The following is a 24,022-nucleotide window of genomic DNA, read 5'->3' on the forward strand; positions in this document are numbered from 1 at the left end:
ATCTCTCGCTGTATATAACCCTTCACTTTTCACTTGCGCCGTTCACTTCATGTCTCAAGAGCACTATTGTGCACAGTTTTGTACAGGATGCATGACATTTATAGTAACAGAGGGGTATATTATCAAGGGGGTTTATCTCCGCTTTTTTGGCTTTAAAAGCCAAGAAAGCGGAGATAAAATTATCTCCCTATTACCAAGCTGTCGCTAACACCAGTTAGTGACAGCTAATAGGAGATAGCGACCATCTTGGGCCCCGCTTTGCATGTCAGTGATATTTATCACTAATGACATGCAAAGTGGGCGTGCCAAGATGTTAGCGACTGGAAACAGTCGCTAACATCGCTATCTCCTATTACCAACTTTTGGAGATATTCGCGCTAAGCGCGAATATCTCCAAAAGCTAACACCTGCCCTGAGCAGTTCTTCACCATGTTATCCAATGGGAGGTGGATAACATGGCTAAGAGCATTTGCTCGATAATGCATGAATATCGCTGACTTTTCAGCGATATTCATGCAATGCGGCCGTTTTTTATCGCATTTGCGATAAACCTTGCTAATAGCAAGGTTTATCTGCGATAAAAATCGCTGATGTGCGGCGATAATTTTTGTCTCTAAACAAGTTAGAGACAAAAATTATCGCTAGTTGTTGGTAATATGCCCCAGAGAGCTTCTGTTTTGTTTTGTCTTTTTACTAAATACATCCATTGGCCTTTGGTTTGTTGTCTCCCTACTTCCCCCTCTCTTGCAACTTTTTGGGTACATACTTCCTTTGTAAGTAAAACTGTCCTCTAAATTATACTTATAGAAAGTGGCCATTGTGATTGTGACTCTTTTTGCTTTGCAGCCTGACTTGAATCCAAGTCTGGGACTGGATGACAGCACCCCTTTGTGCATCCTATCCAGATTGCCATCACACATGAAGGGTTGGGTGTGTGCATTTATCTGCATACTTGTGTAGGTTGTGCCCGGCCCTCACACAAAGGGCTGATTTACCCCCCCCCACTGATGTCTGGAGTCAGGGCTGGGTTGAAAGGGCGTGTTATGCACTTCAGAGGGCTCCTTTTGATGTTACCCCTTACATCAATGGCATTTTTGGTTTTAAGTACTGGGGCTCTGACCCCATCTAGTCAGATTGTGCTTGAGACTTGTAATCAAATGTTGCTGACTCTACATCTGCACATTGGCAGAGAACTGCAGTGGTGCCCGGAGGGACCAGCATTTTGCTGTAGCCCCCAATCTGCCCCACCGGGGTGGGGCAGAAAGCCCATTAAATACCAGGTTTTTGTTTTTAAATTATAATTTGGGGTAGGAGCTGCCCAATATGGGTATGCCAATGCCCCCACCCCCGCCGCAAAGGTATAGTCAGATGGGAGCATTAGACCCCAATCTGCCCCCCCCCTTAGGGCAAAAAGCCCACTAGATGCCAGGGATTTCAGGGTGGGGGCTGCCCAAAATTGATGTAATTTTTTGCGAGGGAGGGCTGGGGGACCCTTCCCCTGCAAAAATTACAGCCTTTCTGCCCCCCCGGGGGAGCAAAATGCCCACTAGACGGCAGGGATTTTTTGGGCAAATTTTAATTAGGGTGGGGGCATTGGCATGCCCGTTTTGGGCAGCACCCACCCTAATTAAAAGTTGCTCAAAAACATCCATGGTATCTAGTGGGCTTTCTGTCCCGGTGGGGCAAAAAGCACACTAGACGCCAGGGATTATTTTGGGGCAAATTTTAGGGGGGCTGCCCAAAACAGGCATGTCCATGCCCCCACCCCCTCCCCCGCAAACATTTACAGCCTTCCTGCCCCCGGGGGGCAGATGGGCAGTAGACCCCAATCTGCCCCCCGAAATTTTAGAAAAAAATGATTTTTTCAGCAAAATTGGAGGTTTGCAGGGGATTCTGTGTAGGAAAACGTTAGGAGACCCACACAAGCTAAACCTCGCTGGAACCCCCCGGGAGTCTAGTTTTCAGAAATGTCTGGGTTTGGTAGATTTCCATAGGTGGCCGCCAAGCCCAGGGCCAAAAACTCATGGGACACCCCTTGCAAAACCAGGTTATTTTGAGATAGGTAATTTTAATGTCGCCTCAATAGGGTTTGGGCCCTTGCCTGTCACGAGTACTTGACCCACCCACGTGAGTGAGGTATCATTTTTATCGAGAGACCTTGGGGCACGCTCGGTGGTAGGAAATTTGTGAATCCACATAGATTCCAGAACTTTCCCACACAGAAATTTGAGAAAAAGGGATTTTTTCAACTAAATTTGAAGTTTGCATGGGATTGTGGGTAGGAAAATGTTAGGGGACCCACACAAATCATATCTCGCTGGACTTCCCCGGGTGTCTTGTTTCCAGAAATGTGTGGGTTTGGTAGGTTTCCCTAGATGATCGATGAGCCCAGGGCCAAAAACTCATGGGACCCCCCCTTGCAAAACCAGGTTGGTTTGTGATAGGTAATTTTGATTTCGCCTCAATAGGTTTTGGGCCCTTGCCTGTCACGGGTCCTTGACCCACCCACGCAAGCGAGGTACCATTCTTCTCAGAAGACTTTGGGGGACACAGAGTGAGCGGAAATTTGTGATCCACGCAGATTCCAGAACTTTCCACCACAGAAATGTGAGGAAAATGAGTTTTTTGGGGGCAATTATTTAGGTTTGCAAGGTATTCTGGGTAACAGAACCTGGTGAGAGGCATTCAAGTCACCCATTCTGTATTACCCTGGTTGTCTAGTTTTCAAAAATATATAGGTATGCAAATTTTCCCTAGGTGCCGGCAGAGGTAGGGTTCTAAAACTACAGCTAGGCACTTTGCCAAAAAAGGGTCCTTTTACACTATGAAATTGTGGTGTGTCCACGTTGCGTTTTGTGCCGTTTCCTGTCACGGGCACTAGACCTACCCACACAAGTGAGGTACCATATTTCTCGGAAGACTTTGGGGAATGCGGGTGGGTGGAAATTTGTGGATCCACGCAGATTCCAGAACTTTCCACCACAGAAATGTGAGGAAAATGTGTTTTTTTGACAATTTTTTAGGTTTCAATCATCAAAGAGAGAGGGAGGGAAAATGTAGTGAATGCACTCTTAGTCCCCAGCAAAATATTTTAAACAACAAAAGAGTGTACTTCCAGTAGTTACAGCCAAGGCAGCAAAAACAAGAGAATACAAATCCTACTAGGTTTGTATAGAAGGCCCTCACTCACCAACCTGGTTGGTGACATGCTTCATCATCGGGCCCCACAGGGAGAGGCCGAATGCCTCCCCAGTGTGCTATGATGCCAGAAATACTGCGGAGCAGGTTTTTTTGTGAAGTGACAAGTGAATCAGTGGTGGTGGTAGTGGTGGTGGTGTAAGTTAAAAATGTCTGAATTGTAAGAGTTTAATTGAGTGATCAATCAGACATATTATAAACAATGTGTCGGAAGGGGGACAAATAGATTGTTTGGCTACTTCCTTTTATGTGAGATCAGGTCAACTTGTTTCTGCCATGTGTGGTGTAAATTTACCAGGCATTCGTCAGGACCAAAGTGGGCTGTACCTCGGCGGTATGGGCGCGCTAAGGCCCACCCTAACCTGAGGATATGTGTGTGAAAAAAGTGTGATAAGGTGCAAGAAAAAGGTGATCCTTTTTGAGGTAACCTCAAGGTCAGAGGAACCAATTGCACCTGTAAAGGAAGACGACAGAGACACACATAGAGAGAAGACAAAACATACAATTAGCTTCTGTTCTCTGGTTTAGAGCATGTTAGGTGTCTTCCATGCTCGTTATTTGTTAAGTGCTCAGGTTGTGAATATCACCGTCCAATCTTTAGCGGTATTGCTTAATGGGGACAGTGTTATACTGCCTGGCCTGTGTGAACAGACCAAAGCCGGTGCATTTTTAGAATTAGGGAGTGGTATACTATCAAAAAAACACACCTGCACGCCGCCAATGCGTTTAGCGATATGACGAGTAGTTAAAAATCAATGGACCCGAAAGGCCAGTGAGTAACACAATGTGTCGAAAATAATTAAAAACCACATGCATAATTGTATTAAAAAAAAAAAATCTCACTTGTGGGGTGAGGAAATGTCACACCATGGGTCACGGGAGGGGGGTGGTGGCGAATTTGGCACACCCTATAGGAAGTAAAACAGAGTCAATGCTATTGGTAAAGAGTAAAGGAGGGTAGTGCTCGTAGAGTACTTAGCTGATCTTGGACGCTGGAGACTTATGCCCTCGTCGCCAGGCACCCGCTCGGTACCTGTATCCAGCCCTCAGAAACCGGACCCCGAAGATGGCCGGTATCGGGGGAGATGTTGTTTATAATGGCAACGGTAAAGGTGTGTGCGCAAGTTCCGGATCCGTGGTGGGTGTGGCCGCGTCGGCAAACGTCCCACCAACCAATCAATGGGCACGCAAGAGAGGAGACGGGCGCTGGTGTAGAGGAACACTAGACCGTCTCACCTTCAAAAAGAAGGTTTGCAACTTTATTGAGAAATTTTGCCGCGTGGGTGTTCAAGTTACTAGTATTACTCGTATATTTGCAAAGTTGGCTCAGAGTGTAAGTTACAGATTTGAAAACGTGGGTTATTTTCAGAGCTTATAATATCAATGGGGCGATAGTCCTATTCTCAAAAGCTATTTTGAGGCAAATTATGGGAGTGGTGACAAAATAAATAGCAAAATAAATGGCAAAATAAATAATGCCCACGGGTGTAACCAGATATATCAAGTTAGTAGAAGCACCGCATACATTGCTGAAAATACGAGTTTGAGGGTTACCACATCTTGGAGGTATAAACCAATTAGACAAGGAAAAAGGAGGCCCAGTTGGACATGACAGTGGGTAGCCTATTGGTATGGACAGAGGCTATTCCGAAATAGTTGTGGTTCGAGTGGAAAAAGGGAAAAAGAGAATGTCTGAAAACCCGTTCCCCAGAACGATAAATAAAGTTCCTGCTAATGAGAGGGACGCCTATAACTGGTCCTAATGATTGTTATGAGAGGACCTGTTAAATTGACAACTATTGTCTGGTATTCCTTGGTCGGGGAAGATTTTTAAGATTCTAGATCTTATTTGAATATCGAGGCCCAAGGGATGTCGTCGTTCAGGCCGTGGATATGGGTACCCAGGCGGTAAACCCATCTTTGCTCTTTCTCGAAAAGTCTGCGTGGGATATCTTTACCGGTACTTATTTGTTCGATAATCGTCCACTTAAGATCATTAGTGGTATGATTCATCTGGATGAAATGTTCACTCATCTTGGTTGTTACTCTACAATATCTAATGTTGCTTCTATGTTTGCAGACTCTCTGCTTGATTTTCCGGGTCGTCATTCCAATATACCTTAGTTGGCAGGGGCAAGAGATAAGGTAGACCACATTGGTAGAATTGCAATTTTTATGGGCCCGTTGTGTCAATACTTTTCCTTGTTCCAGATCCAGATCCAGATGTTTGGTTAGTCAAGTGGCAAACGCTGCAGTCGGAACAGGGGAAGTGGCCAGTAACTCTTGGTAGGCCCCAGGTGTCAGTGATAGAACGTTCACCCATCAGTCGGGTTTCCTTTGGTCGTTGATGGACTAGAGAGTCCTTCAGGCTCTGTCCCTTCTTGAAGGAGAACAGAGGTTTTTCCCAGGACTTGTTAGTACTTGTAATGATCTTCCAGTTCTTATTGATGGATTTTTTTATTGCATTAGATAGACTGCTGTAAGTGGTTACACAAGTGAGGGGAATTTCTTGGGGTTGTATCATACTGTCTTCCAGTAGGACTTCACGGGGTTGTTTAGGTTTGCAAGGTATTCTGGGTAACATAACCTGGTGTGAGCCAGTCAAGTCACCCCATCCTGGATTACCCTGGGTGTCTAGTTTTTAAAAAATGTATAGGTTTGCTAGGTTTCCCTAGGTGCCGGCAGAGCTAGGGTTCAAAATCTACAGCTAGGCACTTTGCAAAATAAAGGTAATGTTTAATTGTGAAAATGTGGTGTGTTCAGGTTGCGTTCTGAGCCATTTCCTGTCGTGGGTACTATGCCTACCCACACAAGTGAGGTACCATTTTTATCGAGAGACAGAGGGGAACGTGGGGTGGGTAGAAATTGGTGGATCGATGCAGATTTCAGAACTTTCCAACATGGAAATATGAGGAAAATGTGTTTTTTGGACAATTGTTTAGGTTTGCAAGGGATTCAGGGTAACATACCCTGGTGTGAGCCAGTCAAGTCGCCCCATCCTGGTTTCCCCTGGATTTCTAGTTTTCAGAAATGTCTAGGTTTGCTAGTTTTCACAAGGTGCCGGCAGAGCTAGGGTTCAAAATCTACAGCTTGGTACTTTGCAAAAAAAGGCTAATTTTTCATTGTGAAAATGTGGTGTGTTCACGTTGCGTTGTTTGCCATTTCCTGTCATGGGCTCTATGCCTACCCACACAAGTGAGGTAGCATTTTTATTGGGAGACATAGGATAATTCATATTTGTAAAGCAACTGTTATTACCTATTGAGTTTTGATGCATTTCTGCCTACCAAATGAAAGACAATATGTAAAAAAGAAGTAATTTTAAAAAATGATCTATAAACCTCATGCTAGTATGAGTATTCCCAATTTCGGAAATGTGCAAATATCTACTGTTTCTAAACTCTATATTTATATTCCTTTTCAGAAATACATTGGTGTCTTTCATACCGATTTTTCCATGCATACATTTTCCCAAAATAATTGCTATATACCCAGTACATAACAAAACACCATTGCAAGTTGCTGCTCAAGTTTTGGCTCTGTGTTCGTCGGTTTCTTGGTGAACCTACAAGACCTATATATCCTCACAACCAGTAAGCAGATGTAACAGTATATTGCTTTCAAAGAGCAGTCATAATTAGAAGAAGTTACAGGTGAAAAAGTTTGTTTTTTTCAACTAATTTTCAATTTTTCTTACATTTAACTGTTAGTTAGATAGTAGAAGGAGCTACACAAATTACTCCTTGCTGAATTCAGAATTTTGTCTACTTTTCCAAATGACTCCTCGCTGAATTCAGAATTTTGTCTACTTTTCCACAATGTATAGCTTTCCAGTATCCATTATTGCTTTCATACCCATTTCTACCATTGACTTTGAAAGCACAACAAATAGCAAAAATAGGCAGTGTCCCAGAAAAATGGCAAAACTGTGTAATTTTTTTTTTGTTTTTCTGACAAAAGTCTGCTTGTCCCTGAAAGCTGGGAAGATGGTGATTTCAGCACCATAACACCTTTTTTGATACCATTTGCATGGGAAAAAAACAGACGCTTTCATCTGTAGCCCTTTTTTTGCATTTTTTCCCCAAAAACGAAATGTAGCTGTATTTTGGCTAATTTCTGAATACCCTCCAGGGGAATCCACAAACCCTGGGTACCTTTAGAATCCCCATGATGTTGGAAAAAAGGACGCAAATTTGGCATGGATACCTTGTGTGGTCAAAAAGTTACAGGGGCCTAAGCGCAAACTTCCCCAAATAGCCAAAAAAAGGCTTAGCACAGGTGGGGAAAAGGGGTTAAACCAGACTTGTTTGAAATAGTTAGGGTTTGAGCATTTACAGAGAAAAACTCTAATGTTGGGCTCCAAAGTAAAACTGATATCTCAAAGCATATGATTAAGGATTAAGTAAGTACATTTCTAATGCGGGTACCAAAGACTTCCCAAAAATAAAGTTTGAAACCTGGAAGTTGGACTCCACCGTGATAAAAGGGGAGTTTATGAAGCGTATTGCCAGTCTAGCTCTCCTGTGCCTCCAGATATAGCTACAAATAGCTCTCTCCAATCTATTTTTAAAAAACGAATCAGGAACACGTAGCAGGATTGCATGAAGGAGATAGAGAAATATGGAGTAATTATTCATTTTAACGACATTACATTGTCCTATAAAACTTTTGGAAGACAGTTCCAAGACCGCATCTTGGCTATAGAGTACTGTAGGAGGGGCTCATAATTCAATTGAAGATATGATTGACTGTAGCACAGACCGTAATCCCAAGATATGTTGCCACAGCAACGATCCCATGAATTGGATTTTATGCTTGAAAATTAAGTAGTAAGATTAAGCTTATTCCTCTGGGCCTCAAACGTTACTTGATCAATTACTTGGATGGGATTTGACTAATATATCGTGGCATCATCAGTGTATGTTGTAATTTTCACTTGCATCCCATTTAGTACAACTGTGCGTATAGGATGATTGATAGTGAGTAGCTTTTAATCATTTTCAATATAGAGAGCACATACCAGGGGGAATAGTGGGCAGGCCTGACAGGTACCTCTGCATATGTTTAACAATGGAGAACTATACCCATCCAGGACCAGCCTTGTCGATGGGTTTCTATAAAGACTCCTGACGCTAGATATAAATCTACCACTGAATCCCATGGCATGCATGGCTGACCAAAGAAAGGCCCATAAGACATGGTTGAAAGTCTTTTCAGCATCTAATAATGTCATGCCAACCTGGCTCCCTGTTTACTACCCAATACATTTACAAAATTGAAAACTGCTACTGCCGTACTAGTATGGTGGTATCTCTGCCCAGGATAAAACCATGATGCTGCGGAGAGACTAAGTATGGGATGTTGGGGGCGAGCTGAGCAGCTAGCATATTGTCAAAACATTTTGCATCAGAATTAATGAAGCAAAAATACTGTTTAAAAGAAATATTGTGTCCTAAATATTGTTTATAAAAGTATCAACCCAGGTAGATGAAGATGTCCTATTAACTCCAAAGGGCAATGTTTTTATAAAAGATATGTTGACCACAGTACTTCTGCCAGTTAAATTCTCTATAGAAGCGTTTTTTTAAAGAGTGAATCAATGAGGCAAAGTTGTTACTGGCATGATTGCTTAATGTCTGTATAGCATAATCCTTATTACTAGCTTTTCATCATTGTGCTCAAAATAAATTGTTTATCATATTAATTAAACAGGTTCGATATACATTTCTTGATGTGTGAGCTTTTTTTTTTTACTGTTTTTACTACCTAGCTGCTCATTGTGCTCTCAGTACATTTTTATTACATATCACTAATACTCCAGTATTATGTCATTAACATATTTTATTATACAATGATGCCACAAAGGATGATGTTTTCTGACATTTCTGTTGAAATCTCTGCGTGAATTTTCTGTCCACAGGCAACCTCAACAGTCACTTCATTCCTCAATGGTCCCCTGCTAGGAGTATTTGCCTTGGGGTTGTTCTTTTCCTTCACAAATGCAAAGGTATATAATGTGCGATAAATTCAAAGAGTGTATAAAGTGCAATGACTATTCTATTTCTCAAGTATGTAAAGTCCTGTTTTAAGAAGTTATTACACCTAGCAGTAATGTTAATTGCCCCCCCTTTTAAAAAGCCCAGTGGGGTTGGCCCTTTTGTACAAGGGCATGTGAAATAACAGAGATGTTCAGTACTCCGGGCCACCAGTCATTTTATTAATTTGTTATGTTATGTTATGTTATGTATGCTATGTTATGTTAATGTTTATAACACCGCTAATCAACCATAAGGGTATCCAGGCTCTGAGCGCTGAAGGAAATATTTGTGTTAAGTTTCTTGCTCCCAGAACGTATTCTGTAAATGTTATGTACCAAGGTGAAGTAAAAAGGAATGACTTTGTTTCAGACGTGGTACAATCATTCAAATTTGCATTCAACAAATATATGGCAAAAACAGATGTCTCTCTTTTTCTGCTTCTATACAAAGTGGTCTGTAATATGTCCCATATTCTTTTATTTAACTCTTTTCTGACCAGTATTTAATTGGTGGTGATGGATTCTGGTAGTCACCTTTAGCACTTACTTCAAGGGCCTCATGTATCAAATACAAAAAGAACAATTGATGGACAGAATGCAGAACAATGTCATACATTCACCCCAGTACAGACATCTGGGCCTAAATCCATCTTTGTTTTGCTCGCCATGCCATTCCAGTTTGGACCCTGCGCCCAATGGGAACAGTCCTGCCCGAACTGCCAGGCCAGGTCCTCCCTGGACTGGAAACACGCATCCTAGGACCGGTTTCAGGCTTTCAGCCCTCATCAGCCAGGATAGCTTGACTCCAGTTGCATGGAAAGCACGGGACCCACGTCTGGCCATACCTGTCCCACTCAGGGTGACAACTGCAAAATGAACAATTAATGGACAGAATGCAGAACAAAGCCATACATTCACCCGAGTACAGAGATCTGGGCCTAAATCCATTGTTTTTTGCTCACCATGCCATTTCAGTTTGGACCCAGCCATATGCAAATCAGTCTTGACCCTGCGCCCAATGGGAACGGTCCAGCGCGAGCTGCCTTGCCAGGTCCTCCCTGGACTGGAAATTGTTTCTTTTGCATATGTCGTGAGGACCTGGCTTGGCAGTTTGGGCTGGACTGTTTCCACAAGGAACAGGGTCAAAACTGATTTGCATATGGCTGGGTCCAAAACTTGGGTGCATATGTCGCCCTAAGTGGGAAGGTTATGCCCAGACATGGGTCCCGTGCTCACTACACCACTGGATTCAAGATAGCCTGGCTGATGAAGGGTGATGCCTTGTTACCGGTCCCAGGATGCTTGTTTCCAGTCCAAGGAAGACCTGGCTGGACAGTTCGGGCTGAACTGTTCCCACAAGGGAACAGGGTCAAGAACGATTTGCATATGGCTGGGTCCAAACTGGGGTGGTGTGGTGAGCAAAAGAATGATGGATTTAACCCAGATCCTTGTGACTGGGGTGAATGTTTGCATTGTCTACCGTTGTGGCCATCAATTATTTCTTTTGCTCATGTATCAAATAAGCATTTTGCTATTACCAAATCGCTATATGGTAATCGCAAAATGCTATGTATTCAAGGAATCACCAAAGACATAATGATTCCTTCATATTTACTTATAGAAGTTCAGTAAATATTGAATCAATATTAGTTAATATTACTCCATTCGTTCCTAAGGACCGAAAGGTCTATAGATGCGTATGGTTTTATATTAGCTAATTTGTAATAAACTAATTGGTAATTTAAAATTAGGTAATGCAAAGCCAAGGGTACCGGAGGGCCTAAGGCACCCCTGAAAGAGCCCCCATAAAATGTGCACATGTAAAGCGCAGACACACTCTAGAGGCATGTGTGCACTGTAAGTTTGCACATGGTTCCTATCAACTTGAAGTCAATGGTAATTGCATTTTCCTAAATGCACAGTTTGCGTTTTGGAAAATGCTTCATACATGTGCTAAGTAATTTGCGATTCCCTATTTGTAGTCACAATTTTAGGTAATCGCAACATATGCCTTTCATACATCATGAAACGTTTGATTTGACCAAATCGCATGGTTTACAAGTGCAAAAAACATACATGTGGCCCCAGAACTCTTTTGTCCCTAGCCATTATCCTGGTTTATTCCTAATCAAAACTTTCCTTGGAACCCCAAACCCAGGCCCATGTCAGCCACTTTGTGGCCTGATGACTTCAGTCATGATGGTGGAACTAGTGGCATTAAATAAATTTGCTGCACCGGGTGCATCAACTCCTAATGGTTAATGCCACACTGCAGCAACCAATTAGTGGCAGGATCTCTGACCTGAGTGGTAATCGTTGGGCCATGCTTTGTGTAGTAAGCCCTTGGCTTGAAAGAGCCCTGTTTATGGTGGCATTCGTGACCAGCATTTCTCCTACTGTTTTTGGCAGTGGCACTGGTGCTTATCTACCACCTTCTCTCTTGCCTGTGCAACTCTGTGCCCAGATTCAGAGGCCGGGTATGTACTTTTCCAAAGTCATGGCATTAACTCTCTATAAAATCTAAGGACTCTGAACAGATTGGAATTTGAGACCAGCAGTCTACACTGCTGCTTCTGCCAAGGGCCCAGCCCCCCTGCTGGCTGTGTGTTATATAGAGGACAGGTAAGGCACTTGGCATAGCAGGCACTGGAGAAGGATGTAGTTGTAGATACACACACAGTTTGTGTGCAGATTGTCTCTCTTTGCTACAGTTCCCTTTGCTGGATGGTAGACAAGAACAAGGCAGCAGATGACTGACAAGATGGAAACTAGCTTTTTTATCTGGAAGGTGTGAAGCAACGGTCGATTGTGGGAATCAGAAGGTATCTTGTCGAAGATAACGAATGAACCGGCTCAGCCGTAAGGTCCATTTCACTACTCAGTCAGTAGATAGCCTGACAAATATTGAAAGGCTAAATCCAAAGAGAATCTATGCCTTTTTAGGTCGAGCATCAGCTCGCATGCGCTGTCTGCAAGACCTGCTGTAATCACTCTACGGAGAGTAATCCAACCTGCTTCTTCCAATTGGTTCAATCCTGTGTCGCTTTTATTTCCTGCGTCATTATTGGTTAGCTCTCAGATACATAATTTCCGGTTTTACGTGAGGAGCACCGGCCAATTACAGTTCCCCTACACTTGTAAGTGTTGTGTTCTTTTGGGGCTACTTATTTACTTAATTTCAAGTTACTGTTACTTGCGTTTTTTCACCACGGGCCACGGTGGCCACTTTACCAGCAGCTACACGGGTAGCTTGTATGTATTTGGACGTCACACTTTATATTCAGTGCAGCGCCCGCTTTTATGGGGCTTTTTGTTACCATACCTTCTGCTTCACGAGTTGTCACAGATACGTTTAATCAAGATGGGCGACATGCTTTGTTTCACCATGGTACACGTGTTTGCAGGCGGGTGCAGAGATTCACCTTTCCATGCGATGCAAGTTTCGTATGTTTGTTTATGCAAAGAAAGTCTTCAATTTACCATCTTTGCCGCCCGCTGTTGTTTCCTTCTCCTTGGCGCATGTGTGGCTCTGCATGTGAACTGGAGGCTGGCCTGACCTGGTTTATTGCCCCTCGAAGCGTCTGCTCCACTGGCCGAGAACATGAACTCCAGCAATTTCCTCTTTGCAATGTGAAGTAAAGCGAGGGCATGTGTTTGAAGTTTCTTGCTGCTCTTCTATCATGATAGTTGCTTTTTAGGAAACTGTCTCAAACAGCCCTTCAGTAGTGCTAGGTGTAGCTCAATCATAGGCAAGGTTGCTTTTCACTTTCTCTATGCTTTTCAAGTATAGAGAAAGTGAAAAGCAACCTTTTTCCTCAAAAAAGAACCCTGGGAAAGGTGCAACACTATTTTAGAGCCGTCGAAGCTCTGCAACTGTGAATAGTAATGCCCTGCTGCTTTAAAACATCTAACCAACCACCCACTCTCCTTTCTAAATACGCCTCAAAATAGCTTTTGATATTCTCGACAAACTTTACTCATTCTTCTTAGTGGCACCTTCAGAATAGTAATTCAGCCACTGTCACTCATTGCTTCACAGACTCAAGTGTCTGTTGCCTCTCTGCTTCTTGGAATTCGGAACCTGGAATCAGTGTCAGACACCGACCTGCCTCTGCTCTGCTGCTGCCGCTGAGGTGAGGACAGCGTGGAGACCTAGTCCACTTGAAGGGCAGTGGGAAGCCGCATTGCCTCCGCTGCCATTGCTGCCGCAGCTCGCACTTCCAGCGCTACCAACGCTGCACTGCGGTGAGGCCAGCGTATAGATGGGTGATCCCCTCAGTGCTTCTTGCTGAGAGGTCGCTCCCCAGCCTCCCTGGCGAGTCCTGCGTTGTGCTGCATCTCTGTGGAATCCCAGCTAAGTTTGTCCTTATCGTAGTGCACTGGGCGCTGCTTCGCCTCGCTTGTGATTCATTTGCACAGCATTGTTTAGCTTACGTGTACTGTAGGCACTGGGCGCTGCTTCGCCTCGCTTGTGAATAATTTGCATAGCATTGTTTAGCTTGCGTTTACTGTAGGCACTGGGCGCTGCTTCGCGTCGCTTTTCATTGTAAAGCCTGTTTGCTGATATCAATTTCACTTCAGTGCGCGTTTACCGCCGGCGCTGTGCTCTGCCCTCCCCCCCGCTGCCATTTTGTTTATTTTGATTGTGGTCCGAGGTCTGCGTCCTCGTGAGCCCGCCCCGCCTCCCAGCTGAGCAGCCCTCCCACTCTGTATTTACAGCGACCCTGTTCCTGGATGCGCTGTGATCCCCTCAGTGCTTCTTGCTGAGAGGTCGCTCCCCAGCCTCCCTGGCGAGTCCTGCGTTGTGCTGCATCTCTGTGGAATCCCAGCTAAGTTTGTCCTTATCGTAGTGCACTGGGCGCTGCTTCGCCTCGCTTGTGATTCATTTGCACAGCATTGTTTAGCTTACGTGTACTGTAGGCACTGGGCGCTGCTTCGCCTCGCTTGTGAATAATTTGCATAGCATTGTTTAGCTTGCGTTTACTGTAGGCACTGGGCGCTGCTTCGCGTCGCTTTTCATTGTAAAGCCTGTTTGCTGATATCAATTTCACTTCAGTGCGCGTTTACCGCCGGCGCTGTGCTCTGCCCTCCCCCCCGCTGCCATTTTGTTTATTTTGATTGTGGTCCGAGGTCTGCGTCCTCGTGAGCCCGCCCCGCCTCCCAGCTGAACAGCCCTCCCACTCTGTATTTACAGCAACCCTGTTCCTGGATGCGCTGTGATCCCCTCAGTGCTTCTTGCTGAGAGGTCGCTCCCCAGCCTCCCTGGCGAGTCCTGCGTTGTGCTGCATCTCTGTGGAATCCTAGCTAAGTTTGTCCTTATCGTAGTGCACTGGGCGCTGCTTCGCCTCGCTTGTGATTCATTTGCACAGCATTGTTTAGCTTACGTGTACTGTAGGCACTGGGCGCTGCTTCGCCTCGCTTGTGAATAATTTGCATAGCATTGTTTAGCTTGCGTTTACTGTAGGCACTGGGCGCTGCTTCGCGTCGCTTTTCATTGTAAAGCCTGTTTGCTGATATCAATTTCACTTCAGTGCGCGTTTACCGCCGGCGCTGTGCTCTGCCCTCCCCCCGCTGCCATTTTGTTTATTTTGATTGTGGTCCGAGGTCTGCGTCCTCGTGAGCCCGCCCCGCCTCCCAGCTGAACAGCCCTCGCCCCTCCCCCTTCCCACTATCCATATATGACAGTTCCTCCCGCGCGCAGCGTTCACGCGCAGCGACCGCGCCCAATTCGCGCCGAAGGTGCGCCAAAGGTAAGCCCGTCTACGCCCGTCCGCGCCTGGACCGCGCCCAGCGCCAGACCCCCTGCCCCTCGCGCTGCCCAGCCCCCCCGCATTACCTACGATGCCGCCACCCTCCTAGCCCGTAACCCCGGCCGCTCCCCCAACTGCGTCCAAGCCGCTCCTGGACACACCCATGGACCTTTCTCTTGCTACTCCTGCAAATTCATCGGCACCGACAACATCCTCTCTACGACCACACCACAGATTCCCGACCCCAATCACCTACAATGCATCCTTCTCAACACCCGATCGGTCCACAGACACGCCATTGACCTTTGGAATCTACTAGACACCATCTCTCCAGACGTCGCCTTCCTAACAGAAACATGGATGAACGCTTCCTCCGCCCCAGACATCACCATTGCCATCCCTGAAGATTATAAGATCACACGCAAGGACCGTACCGGCCACACAGGAGGAGGAATCGCTATCGTCCATAAAAAATCAATCCGCATCTCAACCAGCTCTGACGTCAACCTCGCCAACTCTGAACACCTTCACTTCCAGATCCACATCGACCCCAAGACCACACTCAGAGGCACACTCCTCTACAGACCACCAGGACCCCGCGCAAAATTCAGCGAAGATATCACGGACTTCATCACTCCACACGTGCTCCCCTCCAAAGATTACATCCTTCTGGGAGACCTCAACTTTCACCTTGAAAAGAACAACGACCGCAACACCACCACCCTCTTGGACAACCTCGCCAACCTCGGACTTAAACAACTGGTCACTTCCCTCACCCACATCGCAGGTCACACACTCGACCCCATCTTCACCTCCAGCAATCATGTATCCTTCAGCCATACTACGGATCTCCTCTGGACTGACCACAGCTGCGTGCACTTCACCTACAACAAGCCGAAACCCATCAACCACCTCCAACCAACTCTGCAAAGAAACTGGAACAAAGTCACCATCGACCAGATCTCCTCATCGCTCCTTCTAAACACCCCAGCCCACTCTTCTAACCCAGACCAAGCCGCCGCCAACTTCACCCTATGGTTATTCAACACCGCCGACACCTTAGCACCACTGAAAAAACGTCAAAACAAACCTGGCAGCAAGAAGGCCTCATGGTTCAATGATGATCTTAAGAAGTCCAAGAAACTCTGCCGCTCCCTTGAAATGGCTTGGAAAAAAGACCCAACCACTAGCACCAAGGACGCCTTCAAAAACGCCACCCGCTCACACCACCAACTAATCCGAAAGGCCAAGAAAACAGCATTCAAGGATCGACTAGACAACAACGCCCACAACAGCAAGGAACTTTTCAACATCGTCAAGGAATTTACCAATCCCTCAGCCAACTCCAACGACATCACCCCCTCTCAAGCCCTCTGCGACTCCCTTGCCTCATTCTTCCACAACAAAATTGCAGACATCCACAACAGCTTCGACAACCAACCCGGAGACCAACCCACCCAACCATATGTTGAACATTCTCCCCCCTTGAACACCCTTAACGACTGGAACCCAATCTCCACTGAGGACACCATCCGCCTGATGAACTCCATCCACTCGGGATCTCCCACAGACCCATGTCCTCACTACATCTTCAACAAAGCAGACTCCATCATAGCACCGCACCTCCGAGACGTCATCAACTGCTCCTTCAACTCCGCCACCTTCCCGGAAAGCTGGAAACACGCTGAACTCACCGCCCTTCTGAAAAAACCCACAGCGGACCCCACCGAACTCAAAAATTACCGCCCCATATCACTCCTTCCTTTCCCGGCCAAAGTCATCGAGAAAGCTGTCAACAACCAGCTCGCCGCTTTCCTCGAAGCCAACAAATCCCTCGACTCCTCACAATCTGGCTTCCGAGCAAAACACAGCACTGAGACCGCCCTCATCGCAGCAACAGACGACATTCGAACTCTACTGGACAATGGAGACACAGTCGCCCTCATCCTCCTTGACCTCTCTGCAGCCTTCGACACAGTCTGCCACAGCACCCTTTTACAACGCCTCAGAAACATCGGAATACAAGGAAAAGCACTTGAATGGATCACCTCGTTCCTCACCGGAAGAACCCAGAAAGTCCGCCTTCCACCATTCAAGTCCGAGGCCACTGAAGTCATCTGTGGCGTACCACAAGGATCTTCACTCAGTCCCACCCTCTTCAACGTATACATGAGCCCCCTCGCGGCCATCGCACGCCAACACAACCTCAACATCATCTCTTATGCGGATGACACTCAACTGATCCTTTCTCTCACCAATGACCCCAGCACCGCCAAAACTAACCTACACGAAGGAATGAAAGAAGTTGCCGAATGGATGAAACACAGCCGTCTGAAACTGAACTCAGATAAAACAGAAGTCCTCATCCTAGGCACATCCCCCTCTGCATGGGACGACTCTTGGTGGCCGGAAGCCCTTGGAAAAGCACCCATCCCGACAGACCACGCACGGAACCTAGGCGTTATCCTGGACTCTTCACTTTCAATGAACAGACAAGTCAGCGCCGTATCCTCATCCTGTTTCAACATTCTTCGCATGCTCAAAAAAACATTTTGCTGGATCCCTACCGAAACCAGAAAAACAGTCACCCATGCTCTGGTCACGAGCCGACTGGACTACGGAAACACCCTCTACGCAGGTACTACCGCTAAACTCCAGAAGAAACTCCAACGAATCCAAAACGCATCAGCCAGGATCATATTAGACATCCCGCGTAACAAACACATCTCTGGTCACCTGAAAGACCTCCACTGGCTACCCGTCAATAAGAGGATCACTTTCCGACTGCTAACCCACGCACATAAATCACTCTACGACATCGGACCAGAATGCCTCAACTCACGACTATCCTTCTACACCCCCTCCCGCCAACTACGTTCTTCCAGCCAAGCTCTCGCCACTGTACCTCGCATCAACAAGACAACCATGGGAGGCAGATCCTTCTCATACCTGGCTGCTAAAACATGGAACTCACTCCCCACTTACCTTCGCCTTACCCAGAACCACCTAGCATTCAGAAAGCAACTTAAAACGTGGATATTTGACAAGTAAGCCTCTTCCCCTCCCTAAGCGCCTTGAGACCCTCTGGGTAGGTAGTGCGCTATATAAATTCTCTGACTTGACTTGACTTGACTTGACTTGACATGGGCTCCGGCCCCGCTTGAGGGGCAGTGGGAAGCTGGATTACCTCCAATGCTGGTGCTGCCACAGCCTGCGCTTCCAGTGCGGTGAGGCCAGCGTCTAGACGTGCTGCGGCCCGCAGGAGGGGCCGTGGGAGCTGCAAAACCTCAGAGGAAAAGCCGGTGCTGGGAGAGCAGTATCAAGGGAGGGGTACTGATAAGACATATTGGGTCACTCGCAGCATGCGAGGGTGAGTGGGAGAAGAGGTCAGGTCGCCTCACTCCCTCACTGTCTTGCTGTCTTGCTGTCTCCCCCGACTGATCTCTGTGGCTGCCAGTGGAGGAAGGAGGAGGCAGAGGACGCCTTGCTGCCTCGCTGCCTTTCTGCCTCCTGCCAGACCAGGCTTCAATGCTCTTGCTGTGACTCCATGACTCAGATCCGCGGCCCCCTGCTGCCTTCCAGGGTAACCTTGCTGCCTCTTGTGATTACGACCAGGCTCCAGTTGCTGATGGTCGCTGAAGGTTGCTGTTGATCTGGCTGACACCAGAGGAGCTGAGGGCGGGGAATGGCAAGCGGTCATTGGCTGCATTGAACAGTGCACTGTGGACGGTGTGCTATAAGCGGTAGGTGGTGACTGGATCCGGTAGGGCTGCGGGCGTTGAGTGGCATGTGCGGCTGTCATTAGCGGGTGGCTGCTGCGTGTGATCCTAGGTTGAGGTGGCAGAAGCGGCCGAATCCTGTGTATTCCGCCCGCTCATCAGGCCCCCCGGATTCCTTAGATCAACCACTCTGCCACTCTTAGCCACTATAGGCGGTGCAGATATTCCAGCCGCTTCTCTTTGTTCAGTGGGCCTAACATCCACTGGGGTATTGCTTCAAAGTGAGATCTGGCAACGTCAGAAGGCAACCCAAGCCGAGGCAAAAACCAAAATCAAAAAGCATTAAAACCCCGTTGGGCAACTTGACAGAATAGTTTCTAACCTCAGGAACCACACTAATATCACCAATGTATTGAATTTTTGGATCAATAAACCCCTCTGGAAAATTCACATTCCTAAAAGATCCTACTACAGTTATTTATTCTACACCAGGTAAAATCACTGGTCTTCCTAAACCTCTGAAGCCTTAAGTAAAAGCTTCACAGGACGAGGTTTCAAAGTGCAGTATAGGAACAATACCGATAATAATGGAAGAAAAAGCAGTTTTCAACGCAGTTACCAATGTGTCAATAATATGCACACCATCCAGGTGCAAGTGCATGCAATAAGTGCAGCTCAGTCTGAACCAGTATTTGATCAAATTATGGAAATCACCAACAGCCGTTGTACTAGTGGTAAACCCAATGGTCACTCCACTCCCAGACAACAAGCAGTTAAAATAAACACACAGGTCACTTCCAACCCTGTACAAAGCCCTGTACCAAATCCTAATGACTCTTGGATTGAATCCCTCTCAATATTAAACAATATAGATTTAATGCAGGCTATGGGAACTATTACCACACATTTGTGTCAGAATTAATGTACATCTCAAACCGAAGAGCAACAGCATACAGTAATAGAAGTATCAAGCCTACATGAACACTATGTAAATGTTGCATAAGTCCTGCTGACAAAAACTATGCCATTCACAAAGTAAACAATGAGCAAAATCTCAATGTGGAGGATACATTTGTTAAAGATAATAGCGATCACTGTGCAAGTTCAAAGAATATAGAAGTAGCCCAGTTACCAGGAGCTATCATTAAGAACCAAGTTGTAAATACTCAAGCCAGCAATAATTTAATTCCTCCTTATGAAGCAGAACCGCAATCAATAATAGAAATATCAAGTTCGCTTGAACATCGTTGTATCTGCTTTATTAGCCCACCAAAAAATGACAACTGAAATAAAACATCTAATAGTATACATGAGGAGATACTTGTCAATTGTTGTACTCTCAATCCTGCTGGATGCGCATTGGAGAGTACCAACAATATTGTACCGTGCTGCAGAGGCTGCTCCACCGAATGGGCAAATGATTCCTAAACCCAAAGTTTTGCCATTCAATCGCGGCAATATTCTCGTATCAAAGGGCAAAAGGGCGCACAAACAAGAATTTGATGAGGGAGCTTTAATTTCAGAACTACAGCCTTTATTTCCCGTTGCTATAGAAAAATAGTAAACAAACTTAATGGATAGCCAATAAACTCACTCAAGGATGATGTAAACATGCTCCCATCCGCCCTAACAAAAAGGCAGAAGAAGCGGGCCAGGAAGGCCAGAAAACACCCTCATATCAGCAAGGAAACAGACCACGATGTGAATGGCCATTATCCAATCTTTAACTTCAAGGGGGGGAAAAATCAGCCCTCAACCATCATTGCAGCAGACAGTGGCCAAAAGGGATTAGGGGGTGCAACATCTTAAGGATCAACCGGTGACGATGTGTCAACCCCAAGAAGTGCGGTGTCTTTTATTTCAAATATGGTATCTGATACAAAAAAGGTACATGAGACTTGTGTGGGGGGGAGGAGGGGGCTGAGTCAAATGCTGAACAGGTAGCAACAAGGTATTCCAAGGGCAGTAAAAAGTTGCCCCTCATGAACAATATAAAAGCAACAGATGGCACATTAGATCAATGTATGACGGCCACAGAAAATAGTGTAGAAGAGGCCGGCCATAAACTTTGTAGTTCAGCTAATGATGTAGGCCTCTGCTTGGAAACCAAAGTCCTGCTGCTGAGAGTGAGGGAGATCAAAATACAGAAAGGATTCCTGCCGGGTGGAGAGTTGAGTGCCTGAGTTGCAATAAAATGTATTCCGCAGCACGGTAAAGAGCGGGGTCCCAGCATGTATGGGTCCCCCAGTAAACAAACAAGTAGCCCTATTCTAATTGTGCAATCAAGAGTCAATGAGCAAGCACAACAGCTACATAATCAGTTATTATTAGCCCCACATTATACCTCCCAAGGCCCGTAAGACTATTTGAATTGAGGAAAAATTCTGAGTCTAATGGCAGCTACTCCCTCTTTAAAGCACTTAACATCAAATGACTTGTAGTCAATTGAGTTCCTCCATCAGGAGGGCAGCAAGGGTATGGAAAGCACCCTGTGAACTTGAAAAACTGAGGAAAGTGTTGGCCATTTTAAATCACGCACCTCAACTCGAGGCCTGGAGTATATCTTTGTCTATACCAAGTTAAAAAGGGTATCCTACACCCCTTCTACAGCAGGGGCGGAACAAGTCCAACAAGTCTGGCAGAAGGCCTGTTTATTCGGTACTACGGGGCACAAGAGGTAAAGACATAACTGAGGCCCCCCCTACCATTAGAACAAAGAGAATGACCCAGGGGGATAAGTAGCAGAGAAGATCATAGGCCATTAAGCTTTCCTTCATGGAATATAGCAGGAGCAAAGCACGATTTACAGGATAATGTACCACCTGAGTACTGGAATAAATACGAAATATTAGCTCTCCAGGAAACATGGCTAATTGACCCAGTCCAGATCCTAGTGTGTATTCTCCATCATGTAAAAGCCACGAGGACCCAACGATTTGGGAAACCAAAAGGTGGCTTAGTAGTTCATATCTCAACATCTTTAAACATTAGATCCACCCAACTGCCTATGACTACAACAGGCATGCACGTTATAAAAATGGATCTGGATTTACATAAAAAAGCCCGAACAATTATTCTCATCAATCTTTACACGTATCCAAAGCATAAAATGAAACATGAATTATTCAAAACATTAATTGCCACTATATCGAAACTTCAGTTTGAACATCCCGCGTGAGAAATAATATTAACAGGGGATTTTAATTCACATTTGATTTATACACCCGAGAAAGATGAACGTTTAAGTGCAGCTAATGCAATGTGGGCAGTACTAAATCAAGTCCATTCTACCTCCCCACGGACAGATCGAATGAGGCAACAATTACTGACTGACCTAGAGCAAACGGCAGAGTGGCTCGGGACTGCCCGCCAACTAGCACCTATCACGGCCCCAACATTAGCTCTATTATGGATTACATGGATTACATTATTGTTACACTACCGCTCCTTGAACAAGTAACAGCTTATTTAATATTATATTCCACGGATAGTGATCATTCCAGGCAACATCTTGAACTGTCAAACCCATGTTTAAGGCATTTGGAAGCTGTACCTGAGGTTGGAATTATATCAACGATAAATCTGAAAAGACTATGATGAACTAGTAATACACTTCCCTAAATTGTTAAGAGGGCAAAGGAGCTGTGGACATCTCAAGACTCATCAAATGGTAGGATGATAGAACCCTGGGTTGCCTTTCTAACAAAACTCCCCAAGTATGCTAAAACAACAAATTCAAATCGAAACACGATGTACAATCCACAAAGATGTTTGAGTCTGACAGCTAAAAACATAAGAAAGAACCTATGTGCTGCCATTGGATCAACAAGGGGTAGAAACTTATCAAAAATTAAACAGGAGCAAATACATCACCTTAAAAAGCAATACAAAAAACAAGTCTGGGAAGACAATAAATTGCAGCATGACAAAACATTTATACAATGCCAGAAGATCTAACCCCAAAGCCTTTTGTGATCAAGTGAATTCCCTAGCAATAACGTCAAAAGCGATCAATTCGACCTGTGTGACGGAGCAAGCCTGGGTAGATCATTTAACTGCTACTTTCACAATAACATCTGAGAGAGTGAGTGCATTGCAGGTATCCCCATTCACTGAGTATGTAAAAGAAACAACTGCTGTTGTACAGTCAAGTTCAGCCATCTAGACAGCGCAAGTACATACAATGGAGGTCGAAGGCATAATTAAAAGGAAGGACAAATCAAATATCATAATCAACCTTCCTAATGATTCAGGAAGTACAAATCATTCATTCACGTATTCTGTCCAAGATGAAATTGCAAAAGTTATAGCCAAGGGAAGGCTTAACTGCGCCCCTGGCCCGAATGGTATACCGCAGGCAATATATAAACAAGATCCTAAATTTTGAGCTGCAGGGCTGTCTTGCCTGTTTGATGAAGTGCGCACTCTAAATCGCCTGCCAGACAGCTGGAGAGGCTCAATAATTAATCCATTATTCAAGGGAGGGGAGCGACCAACCCAGACAATTATCGTTTAATAGCGCTAATCGATGCCGAAGCGAAGTATTATGCCTCACTAATCTTGGCAGATCTAATTAGCTGGTCCGATAGTAATAAAATCATTCCCATTAACCAGTCTGGCTTTCAATGTGGCTCTGGCACCATTACGAACATTCTATCGCTTGAACTGATGGCAGAAAAAAGCTTACAACAGCAAAAGAACTTGTTTATGTGCTTTGAAGATTTTAAAGCTACTTTGGATCAAGTTAATAGAGGCATTTTATGGAACAAGCTAAAGCATTGGGGCCTACCAGATGGAATATTAAAACCGATTATGGCATTATACTCGGATACATGGATGCAGGTAAAAATAGCTGATGGGACGAGGCTCTCAAGGAAAATTTACACAAAGGAGCGACTTAAGCAAGGGTGCTTCTTAGCGTCTCATTTTTTTTTTTTTTCAGAACAAAATTTTATTAGATTTTTGTAGTTGGCAGAATACAAAGATACACCGCTCCCAAAGAGTCAGAGAGGCAGTGTGCATATAAAAGTATCGTATTCCAATATATTCAATCAACATTCCCCCATTTTCCCACCCTCAGTATTCCCACCCATTGCCACCCTCCACCCCGCACGGTGTCTACAGTGTCCATAAAGAGGAGCCTAGCGATCTCAATAGCTGCATGTGTACCAGTTCACCCAGAGTCAGAATGTATGCGATCGGTGACGGTGTCCCGTGGCGCTGGAGGGTCCAGCAGAAGGCCCCTGTAGTCCGCCCATCTCTTACAGATCTGGAAATGTTTTTTGGGGCAACCCCTAGCCTCAAATACTGGGCGTTCT

At 45.4% G+C, this 24,022-nt stretch overlaps 1 protein-coding gene across 1 annotated transcript in view; it reads left to right on the plus strand.

Moving 5' to 3' along the window:
• Positions 1 to 24,022, plus strand: part of LOC144763009 (sodium-coupled monocarboxylate transporter 1-like) — a 797,300-nt gene that overhangs the window by 655,081 nt on the left and 118,197 nt on the right. Inside the window, exon 11 of the mRNA XM_078648324.1 lies at positions 9,119 to 9,205. Coding sequence (XP_078504450.1) covers positions 9,119 to 9,205 — 87 coding nt within the window. The remainder of the gene's footprint in view (positions 1 to 9,118; positions 9,206 to 24,022) is intronic.

The sequence above is a fragment of the Lissotriton helveticus genome, chromosome 1_1, assembly GCF_964261635.1.
Source record: "Lissotriton helveticus chromosome 1_1, aLisHel1.1, whole genome shotgun sequence".
In the NCBI taxonomy this organism is placed as follows: domain Eukaryota; kingdom Metazoa; phylum Chordata; class Amphibia; order Caudata; family Salamandridae; genus Lissotriton; species Lissotriton helveticus.